The following is a 17,436-nucleotide window of genomic DNA, read 5'->3' on the forward strand; positions in this document are numbered from 1 at the left end:
AGCAGGAGCCGGGAGCTCAACCACGGCATGTGCCGGGGAGCTGTCAGGCACTGGCAGGAAGAGTCATGGGCTTCCGCAACCTCAGAGAGAGGGACCGGTGCCGAGTCGACTTCGGTGCCAGTAATGGCCGGTGACTGAGGGGTCCGGTGCCGAGGAGGTGCTTCTGTCTGCCGAGTAGCCAGCGCTCGGTGCAGAAGGCGGAGGGGAAATGAAAGTGCCGCTCCGTTTTGTTCTCGGCTTAAACGCCTGCAAATGGGCACTTAGCTGTGAAATGCAGTCCCCCGAGGCACTGTAAACAGGAGTCATGTGGATCTCCTGTCAGCAACGGTCTGAGGTGTCCAAGCACAGTCTAAGAACCAATGAGCCGGGCATGGGCTCCGGCACTGGTTGCGGGGAAGGGGCTACTCCCCGAACCCCGCTAACTATTATAAACTAACTATGCTAGTAAAGAAAAAACGCATAAGTATATACAAATAAAAGGATTATAACTAATACACACAAGAACTACGAGTAGCTAGGGAAGCGGAGGTCAGCTAAGCTGCGCTCCACTGTTCCAATGACCGACACGGGCGGTAAGAAGGAACTGAAGGGCGGCTGGGTCGGCAGGGGTATATATCCGGCATCATAGCAGCGCCACTCCAAGAGGCGCCTTGCCGACCCACTGAGTGTTGCTAGGGTAAAAATCTTCCGACGAACGTGCATGCGGCACGCACACACCTAACTGGAATGGATATGAGCAAGCACTCGAAGAAGAACCTTTGCTTTCAGTCGAAGGCATCATCTAGTACCTTTCCTTCTTATATGCCAGTTTCTAATCACCCAGATACAAAATTTTCTGCATTTCCTCCCTCTTTCCCCCTGAATCTACCTGACACCTTGCCCGAAGGAGTTTCCCTGGAGAGTCCAATACCCGTCCTAATCTGCCAACTAACAACTCTGCACTCATCTGCCCATATTATTGGTTTCCTTCCTCACTGGAATTCTCTGTTGCAAGCCATGAGGAAGCAAACTATGTCCTAGCAGTTGTCAGAGCACCACTTCCACTACTATTACTATAGAAAAAACAATTAAATCCATGTCAAGCTCTCCAAAATGTCTGCCCATCAGAGGTGGGCAAACTTTTTGGCTCAAGGACCACATCTGGGTATGGAAATTGTATGGTGGGCCATTAATGCTCACAAAAATGGGTGTTGGGGTGCAGGAGTGGGTGAGGGCTCTGGGATGGGGTTGGGGATGAGGATGAGGGGTTGGGGGTGCAGAAGGGTGCTCCGGGCTGGGACCAAAAGGTTTGGTGGGTTGGAGGGGGATCAGGGCTGGGGTAATGGGTTGAGACACAGGAGAGGGTCAGGGGGCAGGCTCCGGACAGCACTTACGTCAAGCAGCTCCCAGAAGCAGCAGCAGCAGCAGATCCCCACTCTGGCTCCTACACAGAGGCACGGCCAGGCCACTCTGTACGCTCCCCTGTCTGCAGGTGCTGCCTCTGCAGCTCCCACTGGCTCTGGTTCCTGGCCAATGGGAGCCGTGGGGGTGGTGCTTGGGGTGAGGGCATAGGAGCCGGAGTGGGGACGTGCCACTGCTTCTGAGAGCTGTGTGGAGTGGGGCAAGACCCCGATCCCACTCCCCAGCTAAAGCACTGGAGCAGGGCAAGCCCCAGAGCCCCTCTTCCCGGCGGGAGCTCAGGGGCCAGATTAAAATGTCTGGAGGGCCGGATGTGGCCCCCAGGCCGTAGTTTGCCCACCTCTGTCTTACATGGTTATAAGATGGTGCTCCAATAAAAAGGGTGTTAAATAGCTCAATGAGTTGTTCTTGCTTGTAGTTTTAGGCAGAGGACAAGACAAGAGTGAACAGAAAAACCCTCCCTAAAGCAGAAGGGCACAGATTCAGCTGAGATCTAGAAGGATGTTTGCTATGCACCCTACCCTACAAAAACTGCCAATTTTCACATGAAGATATATCTTGACCTCTTAGTATTGTCCAGGATTTGAAAGACAGGTGTCCCCACCCACACTTAAAATAAAACCCAGATTTTTAAACTCCTCCCCACTTAGTATTTGGTCCAACTCTTGAAGTAAGATGAAAGCAAACCCCTGTATTGCCTAGGTATTTTCTAACCTTTGAGAGTGCATTTTAGATCATGCTATAGATCAGAAATCACAAACGACAAAAATATATAAATAACTATCCCAAGCACATATATGGTTACTCACGTTTGAGGTTGTGATGGGTCATCCCCCAGAGAAACGCTCTCCCCCTGGATTTCATTGAAGCACTTCTCACAGAAATGATACCTGTCAGCAAGAAGGCCATATTTGGGTGAACTGTTTCGTCCACACAACACAGCCCAAGCCAAGCAATGGAGCCACCAATCACAGCAGGCCAAGGAGGGGGCAGGAGCAGAGAGCAGGTCATCAACGGCGACAGGGATATTCAATGATGTAGATTTATGGGCCCCACAGTGTGTGTTTGGTTGGTTTGGTTTTTTGGTTTGGTTTTTTTGCAATCAAAGCCAAGTGCAGACAACGACAAGCATGAAGGAGAAATAAAAAATAACACACACGAACAAACAAAGAAATGAGGGTTGTAGGACAAAAACAAAAAAACACAAAAGCAGGACAAGACAACACAAAGCAGAAAGCCAAGGCAAAGCACAGATTAGCATTAAATCTCAAATGGGATCACAAGTAGCAAATGATTATAGCAAATAAAACAAAAGAGTATTACATTTTAGCATACCCATACCCTCTTCATTTTAAAAAGCAACGCCATACAAAGCAAAGAATCAAAATGAGGGAAGGGAACAGGGTAGAAGGAAGGAAGGATGGATTGTTACTCTGGCAATTATATCAGGATAGCAATTCTGTCTGCAAGAGCATCTACTACGAGATGACTGGAAGGGGGAAACTTCCACCTTAAAAAAAAAACACTCAAAAACTGAAGGGCCTCAGGATTCTCTCCTCACTGAAGTGGACCCCATGGCTTGCAATAAGCTACAAGATTTCTCACTTTCATCAATTTAAAGGGACAGTAATCAGTCCTCAAAATCATCCTGTTGTTTTAGGATCTGTCAAATTATATGTAAAACAGGTATTTGAAATGTATTAATTGCACTCATACTGCTCTAGATTCACACAGTATTGCCATACCCATTTTGAGACACAATACTTTAGATATCAACAAAATGAAACCATTCTGTGGTGTTTATTTGCATTTGAATGAAACTAGAGTGTTTTATTCAAGGATCTGTTCCCCACCCCTCAAAACTATTGAAACTACAGTTTCTCCACTGCTAATCATTTTAACTGGAGCGCACAAAACATCTAAAAACAAAAGAAACAAAGAAAAATACAACAAGTTGCGACAGTTTATCATAAAGCAACACAAACCAACACTATGGGATCTGTAAAGCTAAAGAGGTCACTTTATCCTCTTAGTTCCCTCCATTACAGAAGGAAGCTGAATCATGATTTTACTTAAATATTACATACATACACACACACACACACACACACACTCTTAAAGATCAGAAGTGAATGATACTCAAGTTATGGAACCAAGTTTAGGAAGAAGATTCTTCTGGTCCATTTAGTGCTCACCAAAGGATGGCACGTGAGGAGAAACTATTGACTCATGGCATGAAATGTTCTTGCATATAAAACTACTTAAAATCCAGATTCAAATTTCTTTTTATGAGACACTATGACCTCTTTTCCCCACTCCTCCATTCCCATCCCTAAAAATCTCCCTTGATGCATTGCAGCAACCCTTTTCCTGCAGTCAAAGAGGGCCGGATGCAACCAGTTCCGTAGATTCTCAATACTTCTTTCCACCCCTACAGGCTGAATATACTTCCTCTCCTGAAAGATCTGGCTGGCTTCAGGATGAAAGACTTATTTCTTTGGAAAGTGCCAGACCGGAGAACACAAAGCAAGAACCATACTGAATAAAAAGGTGGCATAACTGGAAGATATCTCCATTCCTCTGTTTAGACTGAAGTGTTTAGTAACAAACCAAGGGCTGTCATCCCTAAATGTTAAGCAGTGTTCTTCCAGGATAAGAAATATCCAGCAAGAAACCCTCCCTGGGAAGTCAAATAGGTTTTAATCCTGTAATAAACTGCAGGTCAAACATATTAGCCAGGAAGAGCATTTTGGAAGTGACAGTATTTTATATTGTTGCTGACAGCCACAGAAACACAACAATTCACTCCAGGGGGCTTGTGATGAGAAAAGCACTAATTCCCCCAGCAAGATGTGAATAATTAATGAAGTATGTGTCAAAGACAGCTACATTATTCACTGCAAAATTCTTCATAACAATAGCATAGAGAACCAGTTACTTGCTGAATATGATCAGAAGTTCACTGCATAAAAAAGTTACTAATTTATCTGCTGAAGGATTGTTGTGTACTGTTTGGCAAGGAGGAAGAGCTATATAATTTATTATAGCATAACATACGGATGGAAACAAAATCTGACTACAGGATAAAAATCTACTGAATACCAAAAGTTTTTCTGAAGACAAAGGATAAGAGCAAACGATCAACAAGCTTTTTTGCAGAATGGCAGCTTGCTAATACACAATGTAAGCTGTTCAGGATATTTCCAGAAATTTAGAATGTGACATGAAGGTATACACATGTATGAAGGGTGCATACATATACAGGCACGCCTTTGCCCACAGACTGATTGGTGATGCATGCTGTAACCAGTTTTACTTACCTGTTCTGGTAACTGTAGTAAGTGGCATCTCGAGGGATTGTGCATAGCTGTTTGCCATAGCAACACAAAGTCTGTGGCGAGAATTCCAACTGCAGAAAGAGAAATTATCTTCTTAGTATTCATGCATGTTTCCTCTGGCTCTGCCTGAGAAGTGGGTATGACCCGTACACTGAAGATCATTTGGATTACTAAGATTGCACCATTCTGTGCACAGATCTGAACAGTACAATATGAGACTCTATACTGAATGTTAACACTATAAAAATGTTCTGTTCAGCTGTCATTTATAAGTTAGCCATTTCTTTATGCACTTTTCCCAACAGGGAATCTACTTCCCCATTCTATGATTGGGTGAGTCAATTATATAATACCACAGAGAGATCACTTTGTTATAACACTCAGAAAAGCTGATGTACCTAATTCAAACTATATTAAGCCTTAACATATATCCTCACAAGCTTGCTTCTGGTGCATTACATAAAACATGTTTTAAGCAGTTTGTGTAGTATTAGACATTTTATGACCAAGATTTTAAAACAGACACCTAAAACTAGAGTTTAAGGTCATATCTAACACTGCAAAAAATCCCATGACAGCAAGTGTCAGAGCCCAGTTCAACTGACCTGGGCTCATGGTACAAGGCTAAAAACAGCAGTGCAGACATTACTGTTTGGACTGGAGCACAACTCTGAAACCTGGTCAAGAGAGTGGGTCTCAAAGCCTGAGTGGGAACATCGACATTGCTATTTTAAGCTCCATAGCCAAGCCGGAGCCAGCTGACTGCCCTCAGATTCACTGACCACTTTTTTTTTTTGCCCTTAAATATTTAAATAAGTGGCACGGGTGTCAGAACTTCTGAAAATCAACAGCTCCCACTGACTGCTGCTCCTGTACTCTTTCATATTATGTATTATACATGGAGATGGGAAAAAGTCTATAAAGGAAGTTGCCCATCCTTACTTTTCTCCCACAACAATAACCAAGGCTCTGCATAACTGGATCAATTTCTTGTTCAAACACCTCTGCCAGTCTGGAGCAGTATTTATACACGCGGGATGTCTTGCGGTTATAGAGCCAGGCGTTGTTGAACATGAGCCAGATATCATCCACATATTGCCAAGGCTCCTGGTACTGTCCTGTGTCTAGCTTCCTCTTGATAGTAGAGAGGTCCATGGGGTTCTTCACTATATCAAAGTAATCCTGCAAGAATGAGGGGCATTTCAAACAAGATCAGAGAAAACATATTACAGTGTGATAGCATGTGTGTTCTTTAGACAACATTCTTCCTCAAGCATTAGAAGTACCAACCGTACAACAAAACAGCTGAGTAATGCCAACCATGGACTGTGTGTGACATAAAGTGCTCTCTCTCAGCAACACCATCTCTCCCATGCAAGGCCTTCCTTCCCTTGTTTTCACCACATTTCTTGGATACTTTACTTTGCCCTTCCAACCCTGGCCAAATAAAAACCAATTTGCTATTGGTTAACAAGGACTAAGATGGCCAGGAAGACTAGAAGCCCACATTTATAATTGCTATTATTCTATTACATACTTTCACTGTGTAGTTTGATATTCAATTATATAAGTTAGTGTTGTTCTGAAAGTGTAATACTGAAATAGAAATCATGTAAAACAGAACAATGACTGAATATACCGAACAGGTCTTTGCAGGAATTGAGGACCAAAGCACCCGAATCAGGTTGCTATCATGAGTTTTAACTTTTGATACATGGTGTATTTTTGTGCACCAAGGAAATGAAATTAGTCTATGGCAGGGATACTCAGACCTCTGGTTCAGGAGCCAAATTAGCAATCAACATTACCCAAAAGAGCCACAGTAGTGTGAATTAATAGTTTCATTTACTATAGTATTGTTCATATTTGAACACAGTGTGACAGGGGAAATATTTAGCATTATATACAATTCTCACATCCAATAAGTTAATAACTTAGTGCTAACTGATAACTTAATTAATTAATAGTAAAAGCATCCCTAGTTGGTTAATAATTAAATCACACAGTGTTTTAATACCATGTGCTACAAAGAGCACTGGCTAGATCCAACCACCTTGACATGGATTTTGCTTTTCTTGCTTCTATAGTATTTAGCAGTGCATGACACAAGTTACTGTTTAAATGAATTTTCCAAAAATTTTAGCGTTGATAAACTTCCTGAACAGTTGAGAAACTAAACCGTTGCCACACACTTAGGGTGAGAATGGCTTCCCTGGTTTCCCAGGACTTTGCCACACTGCAGAAACAGGACAATATATGTAGGATTCCATCAATATGAATAATTTGATGTCTTCCCATTCTTCTATTTTCTCTTTAACAGAAAACAGAAAAACAAGCTTTAAAAATAAGTTTTTCTATGCCACAGATGTGGTACAAGCCAATCCCAAATCCAAACTCTTCCAATCCATCTATATAAAAATGGAGACAGGACTACAGCATGCCATCTGGTCTCCTCGGGCAGACAAGTCCTAGAATTGAAGCTATGAGTTAAAAAACAGGGAAACAGCTTGATAATAAACTTACAGGAATTCCTAGTAGTTGGGGATCCACAGGCTGTCTGAAAGGAAGGGACTCAGGATCCTGCCGGTAAAGTGCCTCCAGTGTCGGCATAAGTGCCTGCCGCAACTCTTCCGGTTTGAAAACTTTTGAAAAATAAATACACGCAAAGTTGGAGTAATGGCCAGAAGCAAGAAATCTGCTGTAAAATTTCAATGCTGTTGAAAACACTACACATACTGTATGTACAAGACACAAATATATTGCGCTTACACCACTCACTGCAATGCTAGGTTTTGTGGAAGACATAAATTAGTCTCGAAGCCCATAATGTGAAATGACATACTAAATAAAGAAAAAACATTTACTTACATGTATACTAACTGTTGTTCAAGATGTGTTGTGCACATATACATTCCATTTCAAGTGTGTGCGCACCCAATGCACTAAAATCTGAGATCTGTACCAGCTGTACCACAAGGTAGAGCATAAAAGGGGTATAGTTGCCCCCTCCCTCCACTCTCTTGCCATGCTATCTAATACATGAATTAGCGGGGAACGTATACATGTGTGTGCACAACACATCTCAAAGAACAGTTATTATACAGTTAAGTAGCCATTTTTTCTTCCAATGATTATGCATATACACTTTCCACTGCACATGACTCACTAGCAGTTCTCTCACAGGTGGAGGGACTTGGGATTATTTGAAAAGAAACTGAAGCCCCAACTTGCTGATTTTAACATGGCGTAGTGTCTGGAGAAGGCATGTACCAACAACCACACTGCTGCTTTGCAGGTGTCCACTACAGGGATGTTGGTCAGAGAGGTTGATGAAGTGGAATGAGCTCTAGTGGAGTGTGCTATTATCCACAGTGGAAGAGAGACTAAGATCATAGCAAAATCTGCAGTCCTAAAACCAATGAGATGCTGAGCACAGGCTATAAACAGTCTGCGAGACTATGGGAAAAACTGCACAGTCCAGGTAAAACGATAAAGCACTGAAAACACACTAGAAGTGAAGCTTTTCTTAAACCTTGGAAGACGAGGGCTTGGGAATAGAGCCCAGCATGGATAAAAATTTATATCCATGAATATAAAATCTGTATCCGTGGAGCTGCAGGGCTCTACTGGGAACCACAATGGTGAAAGCAGCAGCACATCAGGCTGCCACTCCCAGGAGCCAGCACTCTGCACTGGTAGCTCCTCTGGAGTGGCTGTACCACCCCGGCCCTGTCCACTGGGGTAGGCACCAGACTCACCGGCAGCTGTCCCTGGTCGTGCTAGTGCATTCAAGCGGCACGCATACTCCCAAACAAGAGTTCCTTCCATGCAGCGGTCTGCGTCTCCTGTCCAGGGGGCGTGAGCCACCTGAACACACTAGTGTGACCAGGGACAGCAACCAGCGAGCCTGGTGCAGCTGCAGGCAGTACAGCCATGCCAGAGGAGCTGCAAGCATGGGGCACTGGCTCCTGGGAGTGGCAGCCCAACAGTGCTGCTCCTTTCACCACTGCGGTTCCCAGTAGAGCCCTTCAGGTCCACGGATGTCAATTTATATCTGCAGATATAAACTGGTATCTCCACAGGGCTCTATTTGGGAAGAATACTGGGAGACTGTGTAAGATAGAATACTGATACTACATAAAGGCATAAATTTAGGCTGCACCTAAGAGAAACTATCTTTGTGGAAAACTGTGAAAGGAGCAGAAGCCAGAAGTGCCTGAAGCTCAAACTCAACACATGAATTTGTTACAAAAAAACCAAAAACTCTCTCTTCCTAAGAACAGCAGAAGAAATGATGTTGCCAGGGGCTCAAAAGGGGTGACATTAAGCAAGACAGTATTAGATTCAGATCACATAAAGGTACCGGATCAGAAACAGCCGGGTACACATTAACAAGACCCCTTAGAATCTAGAAAACACAGGATGGAAAAACACAAAAGGTAACCATGGGAGGGTGCACTGTAGAGATGCACGTTGGTATACCAACAACTAATTGAAAAATCAGTATTTCAGATGCGGTTGATAGTCCAATAAATGTATAATCTCTGTGCAATTTGGTGGTAAATGGTGAGATTCCACCCAGATCAAAAACGTTTTCCATTTTGCTGCATACATGGCTCAGGTGGAATCCTTTTCTGCTGCTCACCAAGGTGGCTTTGACATCTAGGGTGCATAATCTCTCAAGATTATGCAACCAGAGATCATTGATATGGTGAGGTGGAGAGACTACAGGTTTTGATGCAGAAACCTGTCCTGGTTTTGAGACAGGAGATCCTCAGCCAGTGATACAGTTATGGGTGACCAAGTGGAGAGCTAATTAAGGTCTGAACCAATGCTGTCCCTGTCAGGCCAGTGCTACAAGAAGATTGCCTTGTCTCTTCTTAGTTTCCTGACCACCCTCAGAATGAGAGGGACTGGAAGGAATGCGTACTGCAGATTGCTTGATCGGGGGAATAAAACGCTACCATAACTACATTTGGTAACTATTCTTCGAGATGTGTTCATGTTCGTTCCATTCTAGGTATGTGCGTGCCCACTTGCACAGCTGTCAGCGACTTTTGCCGCAGTGGTATCTGTAGAAAGCTGTGGCACCCCCTTGAGCACCACGCTCATGCGTCGGTATATTAGGCACCGCCAACCCTACGCCTTCTAAGTTCCTTCTTGCCTGCAACTCTGACAAAGGGGTAAGAGGGTGGGTAATGGAATGGACATGAGCAACACACCCCTAAGAACAGTTACAAAAGCTAAGTATCTTTTTTCTTCCTCTAGTGCTTGCTCACGTTGATTTCATTCTAGGTGACTCAAAAGCAGTATCCTCTGAGGTGAGCTTGGAATTCACAGTTTAGCGGCTTGTACTACTGCCCTACTGAAGCTAGTATCGTTCTGGGCCTGCTGGGTAAGTACATAGTGGGACATGAACGTATGGACGGACAGACGACTAGGTGGCCACCCTACAGATGTCCTGGATATGCATTTGGGCCAGAAAAGCTGCTGAAGAGGCCTGTGTCCTGGTCAAGTGGGCGGTTACGATTGTTGGAGGGGGCCCCTTCACCTGATCATAGCAGTAGCAAATGCGGGTGGTGATCCAAAAAGAAATTATTTGAGCAGACACTGTGCGACCTTTCACCCTGTCATCCGCCACAACCAGCAATCACACCAACTTGCAGAATGGCTTGGTCCTTTCAATGTAGGAGGCAAACCATCTCCTGACATCTAGGGAATGCAGCCTACACTCCTCCTCTAACTTATGTGGCTTTGGAAAAAGATAGATAAAATGTCCTGGCTCGTATGAAACGGAGACCACCTTGGGCAGAAAAGCCGGGTGTGGCCTCAGCAGGACCTTGTCTTTGTAAAAGACCGTATAGGGCGGTTCCAAGGTGAGTGTCCTAATCTGAGAGACCTGGCAAGCAGATATTACTGCAACTAGGAATGTGACCTTCCAAGACAGGAGAAGAGAGAAGGAAGCCAGAGGCTCGGGGGGAAGCGGGGGAGGGGGGAGGTTGGACGGGGGGAGGCTGCTATCCCTGTGAGCTGCGACAGCACCAAATTCAGGTCCAAAGGAGGAATGGGGTCCTTGACATGCAGGTAGAGGCACTCAAGGCCCTTGAGGAACCTGGTTGTCATGGGTGAAAACTGAGCTCTCCTCAAGCAGCGGACAAAAGGCCAAAATAGCGGCCAAGTGGACCTTGATAGATGAAAGGGACTGGCCTTGGAGCTTGAGATGCAGAAGGTAGTCCAGGATTAACTACAGCGAGGCTCACTTGGGCTGAGTGCCCTTATTGAGGTTCAGCAGGCAAATTACTTCCATTTGCCCAGGTAAGTTGCTCCGGTGGAGGGTTTCCTACTACCCAAGAGAACCTGTTGGACATCAGCTGAGAACTGCTGCTTCTGCTCATTCAACCATGCAGCAGCTACGCCATTAGGTGCAGCACTGCCAGGTTCAGATGCAGAAGACTGCCATAGTTTTGGGACAGCAGGTCCAGTGGGAGCAGGAGCTGTAACGGAACAACCACAGAGATCCAGCAGTGTGCTGAACCAGTGCTGGCACGGCCAAGCCGCCGCTATGAGGATCATCACCTTCTCCTGCTTGATCTTCACGAGGACTTGGAATTAATGGTAATGGGAGGAAGGTGTAAAACAGAGCCCCTGACCACAGGAGCAAAAAAGTGTCTGACAGGTAGCCCCTGTCGATCCCCTGAATTGAGAAGAAAATGTGACATTTCCTGTTCTGTCTGGACACAAACAAGTCCACCTGGGTAGTTCCCCACTTGTGGAAGACGAAGTTGACCACTTCCGGATGGAGGGACCATCCGTGGCAAGATGAGAAGATCCTGCTGAGGTGATCTGCCAAAGCGTTTTTGGCCCTGGGGAGGTTAGCAGCTAAGAGACAGATGTTGTGCTGCAGACAGACGTCCCAGAGCCTCAGGACTTCCTGGCAAAGGGCAGACGATCTGGCTCTGCCCTGCTTATTCGTATAGAACAGTTTCTGTGCTATCTGTTAAGACCTGAACCACCTTGCTTTCTATGTGAGGTAGGAAGGCTTGGCAGGCCAGGCAAACCACTCAGATCCCTGATGTTGATACGTAGGAAGCGACAGCGACTGGACCAATGACCGTGCATTTAGAGATTGCCTAGGTGGGCTGCCCACCCCAGGTCCGATGCAGAGACGAGGATCACCGATAGGGATTAAGCAGTAAAAGGAATTCCTTCCAAACCTGATACAGGATTCTGCCACCGGGTACGTGATGACAGCATATGGTCTGGAACCCTAACCATGCTGTGTGTGTTGGGGATGTAGACAGATGCCAGCCATGCTTGCAGGGGCCTGAGGAGGAGCCACGAGTGCCAGACCACATACGTGCAGGCAGCCATGTGTCCCAACAACTGCAGGCACATGTGAGCGGTGGTGAGAGGGTGGGCTTGCATGCACGAGATGAGGTCCGCCACTGCTTGGAACCGAGCCTCGGGAAGGAAGGGTCTGGACTGAGCAGAGTTGAGCACCACTCCAATGAATTCTATGCACTATAGGGGGGGTTAAGGTTGACTCTCTCTCATTTAATACCAGCCCCAGGTCACGACAGGTGGAAAAAACACAGACTGAGATGCCACCGCACCTGATCCCGGGACCAGCCCTTTAGTAGCAAGTCATCAAGGTGCGGGTAAATTTGAAAGCCCTGATGCTGGAGGTAAGCAGCCGCTGCTACTAGGGCATTGCTGTGAATTGGAAATGGCGCTGGCAAAGCATATAACTAAGGAAGCGCCTGCACCCCTGGAAAAATGGAAATACGTGTCCTTCAAGTCGAGGGTGGTGTACCAGTCTCCCAGATCCAGGAAGGAGATGCCAGAGAGCAGGGACACCATGTGAAACTTCAAGTTCTTGAGACTTGAGACGACGCAGATCCAAGACCAAGGGCCCCTGCCTCTCCCCGGAGTCAGATTCCTGGTGAAGCCTTGGGGCGGGCACCTGGCCTGACGTCTGTCCTTTGCTCAAAGCACCCTTTCCTTCTAGTGCCAGGGGGCTCTTCTTTTGCTGCTTCTTAGGCGCTGGCAAGGGGGAAATAGTGCTAGTCAGCACCTGGTGCCAGCGGTTCTCTCCATACCAAAGCTGAAGTGGAAGGGCTCCGATGCTGGATGAAGCGCAGCCTCCATGAAGAGGGCCCTCAAGCGGACATCCTGCTCCTTTTGGGTTCTAGGTCGAAAGTTTTTACAGATTTGACAGTTGTCCTTTTTATGGGATTCCCCCACACTTCAAGCAGCTGTCAGGGGAGTCACTGATAGGCATTGGCCTGCTGCATGTCGAACATGGTTTGAAACTAGGAGAGTGGAGCATGCCCCACTTCAGGATGAAGTCCCAGCCGCGACTAATTACCAACTAACCTAACACTTAATGGCTAATTAAGTGTTACAAACTATATACAAAGCCCACAGGTAAGTGGGGAACATGGAGACCTGGGAGATGGGTTGGAAACAAGAGGGAGTGTGGGCTATAATGGCAGAGAGAAAGGAGGATAAGGGCAAAACTAGGAGGCAAGATCAAACCAGCATCTTAGATACTTATATACAAATGCAAGAAGTATGGGTAATAAGCAGGAAGAACTGGAAGTGCTAATAAATAAATACAACTATGACATGGTTGGCATCACTGAAACTTGGTGGGATAATACACATGATTGGAATGTTGGTGTGGATGGGTACAGCTTGCTCAGGAAGAATAGACAGGGGAAAAAGGGAGGAGGTGTTGCCTTATATATTAAAAATGTACACACTTGGACTGAGGTGGAGACGGACATAGGAGCCGGAAGTGTTTAGAGTCTCTGGTTAGGCTAAAAAGGGTAAAAAACAAGGGTGATGTCATGCTAGGAGTCTACTATGGGCCACCTAACCAGGTGGAAGAGGTTTTTTTTAAATCAACTAACAAAATCATCCAACGCCCAAGATTTGGTGGTGATGGGGCACTTCAACTATCCAGATATATGTTGGGAAAATAACACCGTGGGGCACAGACTATCCAATAAGTTCCTGGACTGCATTGCAGACAACTTTTTATTTCAGAAAGTTGAAAAAGCTATTGGGGAAGCTGTTCTAGACTTGATTTTTACAAACAGGGAGGAACTCGTTGAGAATTTGAAAGTAGAACGCAGCTTGGGTGAAAATGGATCATGAAATCATAGAGTTTGCAATTCTAAGGAAGGGTAGAAGGGAGTAAGCAAAAGAGACAATGGATTTCAGGAAGGCGGATTTTGGTAAGCCAGAGAGCTGATAGGTAAAGTTCCATGGGAACACATGACTGAGGGGAAAAACAGCTGAGGAGAGTTGGCAGTTTTCAAAGGGACACTATTAAGGGCCCAAAAGCAAGCTATTCCGATGGGTAGGAAGCATAGAAAATGTGGCAAAGACACCTGGGTTTAACCACAGAGATCTTGCATGATCTAAAAAATAAGTCAAAAAATGGAAACTAGGTCAGATTGCAAAGGATGAATATAGCCAAACAACACAGGAATGCAGGGGCAAGATCAGAAAGGCAAAGGCACAAAATGAGCTCAAATCGCTATGGGAATAAGGGAAACAAGAAGACTTTTTATCAATACATTAGAAGCAAGAGAAAGACCAAGGACGGGGTAGGCCACTGCTCAGTGAGAAGGGAGAAACAGTAACAGGAAAACTTGAAATGGCCGAGATGCTTAATGACTTCTTTGTTTCGGTCTCACTGAGAAGTCTGAAGGAATGCCTAACAGTGAATGCTTATGGAAGGGGGTAGGTTTAGAAGATAAAATAAAAAAAAGAACAAGTTAAAAATCACTTAGAAAAGTTAGATGCCTGCAAGTCACCAGGGCCTGATGAAATGCATCCTAGAATACTCAAGAGCTAATAGAGGAGTATCTGAGCCTCTAGCTTTATTTTGGCAATCATGGGAGACGGGAGAGATTCCAGAAGACTGGAAAAGGGAAATATAGTGTCCATCTATAAAAAGGGGGAAAAAAGCAACCCAGGAAACTACAGACAGTTAGTTTAACTTCTGTGCCAGGGAAAGATAAATGGACAGAGTAATTAAGGAAATCATCTGCAAACACTTGGAAGGTGTAAGGTGACAGGGAATAGCCAGCATGGATTTGTAAAAACAAATCATAGTCAAACCAATCTGATAGCTTTCTTTGATAGGATAACGAGTCTTGTGAATAAGGGAGAAGCCGTGGATGTGGTATACCTAGAGACTTTGTAAGGCATTTGATACGGTCTCGCATGATATCTTATCGATTAAACTAGCAAATACAATTTAGGTGGGGCTACTATAAGGTGGGTGCATAACTGGCTGCATAATCATACTCAGAAAGTGGTTATTAATGGTTCCCAACCTGGCTGGAAAGGTACAACAAGTGGGTTCCGCAGGGTCTGTTTTTGGGACGCGGCGTTCCGTTCAATATCTTCATCAACTTAGATGTTGGCATAGAAAGTACGCTTATTAAGTTTGCAAGATGGATACAAACTGGGAGGGACCTTGCAACTGCTTTGAGGACAGGGTCATAATTCAAAATGATCTGGACAAATTGGAGAAATGGTCTGAGGTAAACGGATGAAGTTTAATAAAACAAATGCAAGTGCTCCACTTAGAAGGAACAATCCATTTCAACCCATAAAGAATGGAGGAGAACCTGTCTAGGAAGGAGCTATGGCGAAAGGAAACTAGGGGTTTATAGTGACCACAAGCTAAATATGAAGTCAGTGTGATGCTGTGCAAAAAAAGCAAACGTGATTCTGGGATGAACTATCAGTGTATTGTGAGCAGACATGAGAACTCATTCCTTCCGCTCTAAACTCTGCGCTGGTTAGGCCTCAACGGGAGTATTGTGTCCAAGTTCTGGGCAACTGCATTTCAAGAGAGATGTGAATTGGGAGGGTCCAGAGCAAAGAGCACAAGAATGATAAAAGGTCTTTGAGAACATGACCTACAAAAGAAGGCTGAAAAACTGGGGTTTTGTTTAGTTTGAAAAGAGAAGACAGAGGACATTATTAGCGTTTTCAGGATCTAAAAGGGTGTCATCAGGAGGAGGGAAGAAAATTGTGGCACGCTTAGCCTTCTAATGATCGAACAAGAAGCAATGGCTTAAACTGCAGCAAGGGAGATTTAGGTTGGACATAAGGAAAAAGTTCCTAATTGTCAGGGTAGTTAAACACCAGAATAAATTGCCTAGGGAGGTTGTGGAATCTCCATCTCTGGAGATATTTAAGAGTAGGTTAGATAAATGTCTATTTGGGATGGTCTAGACAGTATTTGGTCCTGCCATGAGGGCAGGGAACTGGACTCGATGACCTCTCAAGGTCCCTTCCAGTCCTAGAATCTATGAAGATGATAAAGGCTGTAAAGAACCGCTAATGCTCTTGTGATCTGCAAGACAAGGCGCTCCAACCAATAATCATGGGCGGTAAGAAGGAACTGAGAGGGCATGGGGTCAGCGGTGCCTAATATACCGACGCATGAGCATGGCTCTCAACGGGGCACCACAACTGACCCTACGGATACCACGACGGCACAGTTGTCGGAGACTTGTGCGAGTGGGTGCGCTCACACACCTAGAATGGAATGGACATGAGTAAGTACTCAAAGAAGAAAGGCATCTCTCATGGAACCTTGGGCTTCACCCTGCTCTGGAGCAGAATCTCCTGCATTTGTTGCTCAGGTTGGCTGCAAAAAGGTCTATTACTGGGTAACCCCACTGGCGGAAGACCTAGAGCAAAATGTCTTTTCTTACTGACCATTTGTGCTGGTCTATAAACTCCCTACTGAAGGAATCCATAAGAGCATTCCTCACCCCTGGAAAGTGAAAGGCTTTCTGGTGAGACCAAGTGGTCCACAAGTGGTCAAAGTCTGAAGGAGATATGGCTCCCCTTGGTGAATAGAGGAACTGTTCCAATTGACGTTTGTGGACATCTCGGCACCATCAAAATCGGGATCATGTCCTAAAGGCACCAACATGGAGGATGCATTCAACAGTCATGGAAGTGGAACAGGAAGGCAAAAGGATAAATTGATCCAGTCACCGAGGGCTGTATTCAAGAAGCCAATGGAAATGATGGAGCCAGTACTGCAAATGATGTCACGGCCAACAGTATCGGTCAAGACTTACTACTGGTGCTGGACCATATAGTAAAGGAGAGTCCAGTAGGGGAAGATACAAAAGGTCCTTTGCTGCAAGTAAGGCCTGCAGAGTTGGTGGCACCAAAATCATAGGCAAATGTTCTGTTCTCACTGCCTATGGTATCTATAGGACCCAAATGTCGAGGATGAGATGCTCTAGATAACAGTAGAGATGCTGGTCTTGATGGCCCCAGGGGAACCAGAGTTGATGGTGCTGCCGAGAATCAGTGTGCAACTAGACCTTGACTTGGCACAAGAAATCTTCTCTGAGATTTTCCTGTGAGGTGAAGAGTGAGGCTTCAACTCTCTACCAGTCTCAGAAGACAAAGATGGTTAAAATGTCTTAAGGAGGCTGCGAGAGAAGAGAAAGCAGTGTTTCTCAACAAATCTGGACTCAGAAGCGGAGACAGCAGGAGGGACGCACCTCATGGACAAGCTGTCCATCCTCTTGTGATTAGGGTCAGGCTCTGAAGAGGAACGCATTGCCTTTTCCATAAAAAAAAATTTTAATGTAGAAATTCCTCTGTTTCCTCCTCTACACTGGAAAAGAGGCACCGATAAGACGTT

The 17,436-nt window shown here is 45.2% G+C and overlaps 2 protein-coding genes across 5 annotated transcripts in view; one reads left to right on the forward strand and one right to left on the reverse strand.

The window, feature by feature from the left end:
* The window catches only part of CHADL (chondroadherin like), a 209,871-nt gene that overhangs the window by 150,356 nt on the left and 42,079 nt on the right, over positions 1-17,436 (forward strand). The window lies entirely within an intron of this gene.
* The window catches only part of EP300 (EP300 lysine acetyltransferase), a 129,278-nt gene that overhangs the window by 28,775 nt on the left and 83,067 nt on the right, over positions 1-17,436 (reverse strand). For all 4 annotated transcript variants that reach the window (XM_075067968.1, XM_075067960.1, XM_032787674.2 and 1 more), the window contains exons 17-20: positions 7,260-7,378; positions 5,679-5,918; positions 4,719-4,807; positions 2,208-2,288 (exon numbers count right to left, since the gene is read on the reverse strand). In XM_075067968.1, coding sequence (XP_074924069.1) covers positions 2,208-2,288; positions 4,719-4,807; positions 5,679-5,918; positions 7,260-7,378 — 529 coding nt within the window. The remainder of the gene's footprint in view (positions 1-2,207; positions 2,289-4,718; positions 4,808-5,678; positions 5,919-7,259; positions 7,379-17,436) is intronic.

This window comes from Chelonoidis abingdonii, chromosome 1 (genome assembly GCF_003597395.2).
Source record: "Chelonoidis abingdonii isolate Lonesome George chromosome 1, CheloAbing_2.0, whole genome shotgun sequence".
In the NCBI taxonomy this organism is placed as follows: Eukaryota; Metazoa; Chordata; order Testudines; family Testudinidae; genus Chelonoidis; species Chelonoidis abingdonii.